General features: G+C 31.7%; 2 protein-coding genes across 2 annotated transcripts; one reads left to right on the forward strand and one right to left on the reverse strand.

Moving 5' to 3' along the window:
* The first annotated feature begins 350 nt into the window (after positions 1-350).
* On the forward strand, positions 351-1,723 carry LOC101493556 (NAD(P)H-quinone oxidoreductase subunit T, chloroplastic). Its single transcript, XM_004506338.4, has 2 exons — positions 351-799; positions 1,273-1,723. The coding sequence occupies exons 1-2, from the start codon at positions 366-368 to the stop codon at positions 1,694-1,696; spliced, it is 858 nt and encodes a 285-aa protein (XP_004506395.2). The 5' UTR covers positions 351-365; the 3' UTR covers positions 1,697-1,723.
* Positions 1,724-2,344: 621 nt separating this feature from the next.
* On the reverse strand, positions 2,345-9,771 carry LOC101493875 (ran-binding protein M homolog). The gene is made up of 10 exons (XM_004506339.4): positions 9,126-9,771; positions 7,822-7,968; positions 7,312-7,398; positions 6,874-6,919; positions 6,043-6,119; positions 5,416-5,578; positions 3,884-3,952; positions 3,356-3,415; positions 3,011-3,097; positions 2,345-2,754 (listed from the first exon to the last, which is right to left on the reverse strand). Exons 1-10 carry the CDS (start codon positions 9,518-9,520, stop codon positions 2,479-2,481), a joined length of 1,407 nt encoding a protein of 468 aa, XP_004506396.1. The 5' UTR covers positions 9,521-9,771; the 3' UTR covers positions 2,345-2,478.
* Positions 9,772-10,370: the final 599 nt, after the last annotated feature.

Below are 10,370 nucleotides of genomic sequence, written 5' to 3' on the forward strand. Positions count from 1 at the left end.
ATATAACTTGATAGTTACGTCATTAACATAAACTTTTATTCATAAAAAGGTATTCGTCTTAATTTTTTATTTTAAATAATCTAACGATAAAACTTACCCACATTAAATACAGATAAAAAAATATTGTGGATTTAAACTCGTATTTCAAAACATCATTTTATAACTTTTTACCATTTGAGTTGTACTTACATCGTTAGTGATCCTTAATAAAAAAAATTAGAATTAAAAAGCCTATGGCGCAAATTATATAAAAAGAAATAGGCTTCAATCCTTAAATTAGAATTGTTATAACAAATCATGTGGTGCAAATTTAATAAAAAGAAATCGTCTTTAATCTATAATTAAAATTAATATTTACAAAATCTATGGCCCAAATTTATTGTGAACCACATAATAGAAGGTGGGGCATGTATCGAATCCTGAGCTTTCCCAAAATCCAACCATTATTTTCTTTCTCCCCTCTCATGGCTTCCACAGCAACACCTTCTCCACAAATTCTATTATTCAATCCCATCTTAGGAAACACAAAAACAATTAGAGCAGTAAGGTTTTATAGAACAACCACTCACAACAGATACACCACTCTGAATGTTTACGGTTCTAAAGACTCTCAGAGTCCTCAGAGAGCACCACCTGGAGTTGACACAAGAATCCACTGGGAGAATGAAGATGAAGGTTGGGTTGGAGGTAGCACTAAAAGTAGTGAAAAAAAGAAACAAACCAATTCAGAGGAAAAACCTAATAAGCTGTTGGGTGAAGACTTTGGTGATTTACTCAGTTTTGAAGGTTCTCATTATGAGTAAGTTTCTTGAACTGTATAATAGCATGTTTAGTTTTTAATTTAGACACACCAATCACCTTCAAAATATAAAAACTAACAAAACCTTTTCTTCCATCCTTCTCTCCCTCAATATTAATTTGAGAACTTTTAAGAATATTGAGGAGAGAGAAGAAACCACTTTCTCTTATAGGTCCTATTGTAAACTGAATTTTTGGCTCAATTTTACATGTAACTCAACTTTAAGTAGAAGAAAGGGTAAAAGTGGTTGGTCATTCGTGATTATTATTAAGCATTTCAACAGTTAAATAGACTTTATTTATTTCTAGATCAAAGAAATAATCGGTCTCATTTTTTCTAGAATCTCTATATGGTTAAGACAAAAATAAACAATAGTATGTGGTTACTAGTTCCAAGAGATATTGTTTCATGAGGAAACATGTTAACATGACAAGACATATAAATTAATGGATGACGATGATGTAAACAAGCAGATTCTTGGGAGTATCCCCGGAGGCTGATTTAGAAGAAATTAAAGTAACTTTCAGGAAATTATCAAAGGAGTATCATCCAGACACAACTTCTCTCCCATTAAAAACCGCCTCAGAAAAATTCATGAAACTAAGAGAGGTTTACAATGTTCTTAGCAATGAAGAAAGTAGGAGATTTTATGATTGGACCCTTGCTCAAGAGGTTGCAAGTCGCCAACAAGAGAAATTGAAAATTAAATTAGAAGATCCTTATGAGATAGAATTGAAGAATTATGAACCTGTTCCAGACATGGTTGATAGACTTGGTGGAAAGAATATGAAGCTTAGTGATCAAGCTGTCTCTGCTCTCACTATTGATATTTTTATCATTATTTTTGCCATATGTTGTGTCACTTATGTAGTTTTCTTTAAAGAACCATATTACTGATAATTACTCAACCAATTAGAATCTGTATATGGGAAATTGTATATGTGATGCTACAGATTAAATATAAGATTTTACATCGTTAAAAGAATTAAAGAAAAACCTTTCATTGTCGCCTCTAAAGGAAAAAAAATAACACATTTGAGGACTTATTCGATTCCTGTTTTTAGCTTGACTTAAAAAATAGTTTATTTTCCAATAAACATGATTTTTATGCACAGAACGAATTTAAGATACCAATTTTATTTCATAACTAAAAATGAAAACAGAAAAACTATAACAACAAAAAAACGAAAAACAAGCATACTTCCATTTCCAATAAAAAATAAAAATAAAAATAAAAAAATAAAAAAAAAATAAAAACTGGATTGAATAAAACATTTACTCAAGAAAAGAATAATCAAATTCGGGAATTGCTAACAGAACAAGTCATTTACACTACTGATACATAATTTTGCTTTTGCATATGAACCCACACATACTTGCCTATTTTTATTGCATAATTTTTTTTAACTTGAAACCATGCCTTGTTCAATTTCTAATTTCCATCTGTTGGATTATGAAAAGGTTACATGCATATACAGAACCCACCCTCTCCTAAAAAAGATAATCAACATGTACATGGATGGGGGACTCCAGAGTACATAGATGAGACGCTAAGAACAATTTGCTCATTTAGCATTGTTTTTTTTTTTTCTTTTTTTGAATGGATCATTTGGCATTGTCATAAAAACAAACTACGGTAATATGAACAGAAGAGTTAGAATATCAATACAAATATAGCACTAGCTTCTTTTATCAGTGCTAAGCACTCTCTGAAGTTGAAAAGCTTCTCCCTGCTCTCCACTCAATGATCGTCTCTCTAAACAACATGCAGTGAGCTGTCTTAGTAACCTCTCAAGATTGGAGTGCAAGCAATTTTTTGTTTCTTTCATATTGGGATTTGTAGAAAGTATCATTGCATTTACTGTGTCTGCTACAACTTCACGCTGTGAGTCTTTTAGAAGATAACCTACTGCAGATTCCAATGGTCGTTCATAGGCCAGCAAAGCCACACAGTCCTAATAAAATAAAGAATCTTGAGTTAAATTTAAGTATCTGTACTAATGTGCAAATGATTAGACATACAGGAAACAGAATCTTAAATCGTATTGCAATGTAGGTACATGAAATTTCACATGTCGTGTGATATAAGATTAGAATGATTATTATAAGCTTCAAGCAGCAAATCACTCCTTAAGAGTTTGATATGGGCTAGGGATATTAGCAGAGATTCAATGATCAACAATTGTACTGATTATCAGTAAGAAAATCAACCTGAACTAAATCCTCAAAAACTGGCGACCCAAAAAAACTTGACAATTCTATTCTTCCATATTTGACAGCCTCCTCCAGTGCTCCAACCTAAGCATCACATGCAGCAATATCAAGGTCTTACAAGTTATACACTTTATATATAAAGCTAAAAGAGCAGGAGATATTTTAAATTTAAAATGAGTAGCCTAAATCCATATTTTATTACTAAATTACTAATATCAAATGTAAAGAAAGAAAAGTTAAAGAAAAAGGGACTCTAATTGCAGGGACTATCATACTAATTTGTACAAGAATAAAATAGTAAAGGATTCCAAGTTAGAAAACTAAATATGAAAAGAAATATACCCGAACTAGTTCGATAAATTTTTGGCAATGAAGTAGAAAACACATTGCTGATGTATTGTCCTGCAGTAGCCAGAATTGATTGTTATGACTCATGAAGTAAATAAAGAGATGAGATTCATACAAAAGAGAAATATTAAATCAAGTATTACATACATAATACTTGGATCTATGATATTTGGATCTTTTACATAAAAGGGAATAAAATTAGAGGTATAATTGAAGGATCAAAGTATTTTAACACGAAGATCTTATTCAACATGGCCATATATGGCTATTTTGAACAGGTGATTATTTCTTAAACTTCAACATGGTAAGCAGAACATGACAATTAGCAGCAAAGCATTATCAGCTATAATCACTACAAACGTTCATTCTATCAATACTTTGCTTAAAGCAATTTCTAGTACCAATTTAAGATCATATTATACCCTATGGTAGATTTAATTGCAATTGCAATTTCAATCAATAAAATTGGAGTCAGAATGCAAGCAACTTTGAAAACAACCATTATAATCTGAAAGAGCTCACCTCAGCAATCTGGGGATACCATTCACGCAATTTTCCAAATGCAACATCAATCTCCCCATCCCTGATTAGCTTCATTCAAAGAAAAGAGGTAATCCATGTAAGTTTCTATATCAGCAACTGACAATAACAAAAGTTTGTATGCAGCAACCATATACTAACAGTAACAAAACAAAGGACAGCAAAAATAAAATGTCTATCAATAACAATACAGGCACTTGATAGGATACTGACACTATAACTCAACGGTTCAATCTAACCAAGGTATGAAACTTCTTTAGAAAGATATTGGAACTTCGATCCATTGAATCATAATTCTTAGGATTTGGATTTTAAGCCTAACACAACCTTAAATGCTAGCTCAAGAGGCTATGAAATCCAGATAAATAGTATGACACGGGTGCAATACAACATGAATAAGGAGATACAGAATTTGTTTGTCAAATTCAGGGTATGATATGGCCAGGGTATGTTAAAATAATTTATAGAAAAACTTGCATAGATGCAAAATACTTGTAAAGAAAGAGATGTTGATCATTCAACATTAACATATAGACATGATTATCGTGTTTCCTCAATTGAGATAAGAGGACTCTATTAGGAACCCAAGAAGTGGATTCCAAGTATTTAGAGGAAGAACACCATATTTAGAAAAGAAAAAAAAAAGAAATAATAGGAGAGAATCTCTCCCAAGAAAATGAATCACAAAAGTAGATATGCTCCTACAACGGTTTACACCACTCAATTTCTAAAGTTGCTAAAAGATCATTTCAAAGGAAATGAAAGTATGAAACCTTTATTTATAGGTTCCATGTACACTTACGATAAGAGGGGCAAAGGATCCCTAACTACCTACTAACAAACATAGCAGTCAAACTAACAACTAATTATCCCTATAACAACCTGAACCAATTAACTACTTCTACTAACTAACTTTCCTTTATCTAAGTCCCAACAGACTCCCCCTGTAAGAGGACTCTTTTGCTTGTATTTTAAACTTTTGAATATGAACACCATTCTATTCCTCTCTCTCCTATTCACTTATAATTTACAATTCATGACATTCAGAAACTGTACAACACAAAAGCACATACGTTCAAAATTCAATAGAAGATCTTTTCAGTGTGGCAAGTATCACCACAGAAGCAGTTGTGACCAGTGCCAGCAACAATGATTACAGTTTAAAGCAAAAACGGCTGTTGCTTCACGCTGAGGCAATGGTTTTCAAAGTAAGTAACAAAATTATATGAAAAAGAACATGAGATTTTGATTTTAACTTTTATACTTGGTATTAGAAAAATTTAATCTTAGGGTCTAAGCTAAGAATTGAACACAATAAGATTAGTCATTTTTCAATTCCATGTCACTGAACTCAGAATTAGAACATTCCAATTCAACATGTACACCAGGACAAGGCTCAATTTGAGGTCCAATTCCATACTTCAGTAAAAGCATATCAACTAAATTCTTCCTACCATTCCCTCGCTTCCTTTGCAACTTAAAGATAAACCAAAAGCTGCGACAAAAACAAGTACCTGCCGTAGAGCCTTTCTGTGATTCAATGCATATGTTGTTTCCTGGTCATCACTTCCATTTTCTTGCGTTATATGTATAGGAGGAATAGTATTCCTACTCGCCTCGTCAAATGAATTCAATGTATCTTCATAACCATAGTGTAGCAGGTAGGATCGGACAATTCTGGTAACAAGCAATGTTAGTTCAGAAATATTAATTATCTTTTATATTAGTATTAATTCCCAAGAAATCCATGAATGTCACACAGCCAAGGTGAAATATATTAGTATTTTAGATTTTGTGGATCATCTATTCTGGTAGTTAAGTTTGTCAGTTAAATTTCTCTTAACACAGGCTCTGATCTCAGTCCATAAATTATAAGTACTCAATCTAAGGCATACTGCTGCTCCACTATATATTCTCCTCCTCCTTTCTCCATTTTAACACTCATGAGCACTGTTTGCAACTGAAATAAAAAGTTACAAAGCAAACACAGCACTTCGAAATAATAGTCATATCCATATCGATTACAAACATGTACTTCACAAATACTCCCAATTGTATTTTACAGTTTTACAATCCTTTTACTTTCATACCGATACAGATGTTTAATAAGAAATTCGTTTTTAAGTGTAATTTTCTCTCACCCATAACTTGCAATTGGTGGCACTGGAATTTCCTCTATTTTCAGTTGCTGCTTCATTCTTTCTTGTGCTTCAAATTCCTAATCCAACAAGATAAATAATTAAGAGAAACAGTGATAAAGAGAAGTACATAGCAGAGTTTTTTTTATTAACAATGATCATAGTGGCTGTAGAAAATCACATTGAAATTATTTAATCAATCATCCCACCCTAGTATTATCTTAGATTCAAGGGATGGATGACAAGGATCTCTACATACCATCCTTGCAGGGTATACTGTGGAGAACCTCTTACGCTACTGGATAACCTCTCACATATACACTTACAAGCATTTTTTTCACATTAAGGATATTAAATTTAATAAGAAAAGGAAAAATCAATTTCAAAATTTTTAATAGGGGCCCGAAAAAACCAGCTGAGACAACACCAGCTTCAGATTCATCCCAAATGGTTGTCAAATTGTGAATCAATCACAAAGGCCAGTAATTGAATCTTGAATCTAAACGTATCATGAACTATAAGATTCTTAATCAATTATTAAATGACAAAAAAATTATTTTCCGCTTGATGAAACATTATAAGCATGATATAAACATAAGTAAACCTAGAATTTGCAACAATATGAGTAGACATTTTTTAAAATAACCAAAAATATACTATACCATGGTGCTAGATGAAAGACAATTTTGCAATAAATTACTGGGTTCAAAGTAAATTTAAAGATTTGACCTCTTCAATAAATACAAAGTTACAAATTTTCCCTGTTATTACATTAATAATGCTAAGGATAAGACATGTACACAAGAATAAATAAACATAGAAAAAGGTTATTACCTTTAGGTCAAACGTAAATGGTTTCTTCCCGAAGTTGACAAGCACCCTGTTGGAGATAAATGAAACACAGTCCTGAGAGATTAAACACCTCAACAAATGATCAAAAGAAGCTGCTATTTGTAAACAAAAGTACTGTTGAAGAAGCTCTTTATTTTTGGTGGTCTACCTTATTCACACACTTGCTCAGCTTTATGAGATGAGAAAAGAGAATGATGATTAATTTTGGTGTGCACAAGTTATACTACGTGCACACTCTAAGTGAAAATTGAATATAAAGTTTCTGCTTTTACACTAATAAATTCCAGTGCAATAGACTACTCTAATCTGATAGACGGCTTCACACATACACACTGAACATGGATGTCTAACTTTATTTTTATAAAATAAATAAAGAATCAAAAGTCCATTAAAGGGGGAAAATACTGCAGAACAACATACTCTTCATTCTGGCTATGAACAGCAACGGTTGGAAAAAGGGGTCCCTTCATGTCTTTGTAGATTTTGCCAACAACTTGGCCATTTTTACTGGCATAAAACAAAAGGAGTAAAAAGGATCTAGTCATGGAAACAAACAGGAAAAATTATGTAAACAACAAAATATAGAATAATCAATTATAGATTAACGGCATTGTTAACACTTAACATGCAACTGCAGACTATCCATAATTTTGTATAATCAACCACATGAAAAACTAAGGCATGTTTACTTTTGTGAAAACATTTGCCATCTTCAATTCCAGTTTCCTCATTTAATTGCAAATATAAATAAAAACGCCATCTTGCTTTCATTTACATTTAATTTTCTGTTCTCAAAAGGAAATGAAATGAAAACAACAGAACAGTTTTGCAATTAAAATTAACAACATCAGGAAATGAAGTAAAAGGGAGAACCCTAATGATTCTCAAAACAACGATGCAAGGGAGAAAGTACAGGAATAAGTAGATTACGTGAAAAAGAATTCTTGAGCAGCATAGTTAATTCCAGCACCAACTATATCACCAGTGGTATAGGTTGGACCAAAAGCTTCGCCTTTGCCATGTCCACGATAAAGGAAACCATCATCCCCGTGATATCCACAGCTATTAGCCTCCCACCTATCATCAAAACACAATAACAATAATAATTACATTTAAAAGCATATTCCCATTCAATCTAGTCACATAAACAATGTTACGACAAACTTAGTGAAAACAGCAGGCAGTTTTGCAAGTAAAAGTGTAAACAAGAAATGAAAATAGAAAACATTTTCTCAAATCAAACAGACAACAACAATAACAACAATTACTCTAAAAACAAATCTCATCCAATTGATTCACAGAAACAATGTTACCTATAATTATAGTATAAACTATAAACAGGGATCAGTTTTGCAATTAAAAGTGAAATTAAGAAATGAAACCATAAAATATTTGCTCAAATCTAGCAGACAACAACAATTACAACAACTACAACAACCAAGTTTTATCCCACTAAGTAAGGTCGGCTACATGGACCAAACGGCGTCATAGTGTTCTATCATATAACATATGTCTTTCCAGCTCATTAATCTCTAGGTCGTTCCTAATAGTTTCTCTCAGTTTTCCTAGGTCTTCTCATGCCTCTAACGATTTGACTATACTTCATTTGATCTACTCTCCTCACTACACAATCTACATGTCTCCTCTCCACATGCCCAAACCACTTAAGCCGAGTTTCTACCATTTTTTCTACTATGGTACTACCCCAACTCTCTCTCTCCAGTGCTTTCATTCTTAATCATATTTCGTCTAGTCTTTCCACACATCCAACGCAGTATTCACATCTCTGCTACACTTATAACAGTAACAACAATTACATTACATTAAAAACATATCCTTGTTGATTTGATTCACATAAACAATGTTACTGTAAACAGCGCGAAAACACAAGCAAGTTTTACAATTAAAAGTGAAAACAAGAAACGAAAATAGGAATCAGTATTTCAAATCAAACAGACAACAACAACAGTAACAACAATCACACTAAAAACATATCCTCACCCAATTGATTAACATAAACAGAGTGAAAACACGAGCCAATTTTACAATTAAAAGTGACAGCAAGAAATGAAAATATAAAACATCTTCTCAAACCAAAAAATTACAAACATATCCTTACCCAATTGATTCACAAAAACAACCATATTATAAACGTAGCGAAAACCGGAGCAAGTTTTGCAATTAAAATTGAAAACTAGAAATGAAAAAAAAAAAACATCTTGAAAAAGAATTACCCAGGTTGTCTACGCATCTTGAAGTTCTCAGAAGTAAAACCAATGGAAATTTGACCTTTATTACCACCATCCTTAACAAAAATTTCGAAATAGTAAACAAGACGTTTTATTGGAGCAACCTTATTAGCTTGAATAACACCAACATCATGACCATGAAGATTAACACTGGTATACTTCACTGAAAGTTTATCTGTAGAAACAACAACAAAACCTCCCGAACTGTTTATAGTGTTGAGTTCGCTTGGCGATTCCTCTTTCTCATCATCATCATCATCGCCGTCGTAATCTTCCAACTCTTCTTTCGCCTTTCTTCGACACAATTCCAAGAAATAGAGTCCTAGATCTTGATCTTGATCTGGTTTTTCAACACTGTTCTTACCATTACTTTCCTTCATCGCTAAATTCACAATAACATGAAACCCTAAATTACACTCGAGAATACAGCGATTTCAATTGTGACTTTTTATTTTTTGCTTATGGTGAATCAGTTAGAAGATGCGATTCCAAATCTAACCCCCTCACTATCTTTGGGTTAGTAACTGATATTCTTTTCTTGTTATCTTCTCGTTGGCTTATTAGTTATTACACTTACTTGTACGTTCTTCAATCACACTCCACCGAAACGAAAACAAACATCGCCGTCTGCAATTTTTTATTTTTTTTCTCTCTATCTTTAATTAATTAAAATTTTAATTTAAGAGTGCAAAAAATACATTTAAAACTTTATATTGATAATTAATAAAAATTATTTATTTTGTTTAAGTGTAATAAAGTTAGATGATTTTAAAAGAATATATAATTGTGATTGAATTTTTCTGTAAAATATTTTACAAATATTTTACTTGTAAATCCCACTATAATTTGCATATTAGTCATATGAAACAAAACAAGAGTTGTAAATGAAAATGTCAAGAAGTTGATAGTTGTCTAATCTAATATATAAGTGAAATGAACGTGACATGTAAAATATTTACAAACTTTTTACTTTTAAATTCCACTATAATTTTCATAGTAGTGGTCTCAAATAAATTAAAGAGTTGTAAATCAAAATATGCAATGCGTTCAAATAAGTTGATAGTTTTTTAATCTAATATATAAGTTAAATGAGTGTGACATTGAATGAAAAAACCCTAACTCATTATATGTATATAGAGAGAAAATATCGTAAATATATAAAATGAAATTACTTTTATAATGAGAGTGTAAAAGGAATTAAGTTTAACTATTGATAAAATGATGAATTGT

This window comes from Cicer arietinum, chromosome 6 (genome assembly GCF_000331145.2).
Source record: "Cicer arietinum cultivar CDC Frontier isolate Library 1 chromosome 6, Cicar.CDCFrontier_v2.0, whole genome shotgun sequence".
NCBI lineage: Eukaryota > Viridiplantae > Streptophyta > Magnoliopsida > Fabales > Fabaceae > Cicer > Cicer arietinum.

Bases quoted from the DNA above. Each gene is read 5' to 3' on its own strand.
- LOC101493556 (XM_004506338.4), top strand. From the start codon at position 366: ATGGCCCAAATTTATTGTGAACCACATAATAGAAGGTGGGGCATGTAT. The intron at 800-1,272 runs GTAAGTTTCTTG...GTAAACAAGCAG, and splicing joins TTTGAAGGTTCTCATTATGA to ATTCTTGGGAGTATCCCCGG.
- LOC101493875 (XM_004506339.4), bottom strand. From the start codon at position 9,520: ATGAAGGAAAGTAATGGTAAGAACAGTGTTGAAAAACCAGATCAAGAT. The intron at 6,120-6,873 runs GTAATAACCTTT...TTGTTGGATTAG, and splicing joins CATTTACGTTTGACCTAAAG to GAATTTGAAGCACAAGAAAG. The intron at 3,416-3,883 runs GTGAGCTCTTTC...TGGCTACTGCAG, and splicing joins GGTATCCCCAGATTGCTGAG to GACAATACATCAGCAATGTG.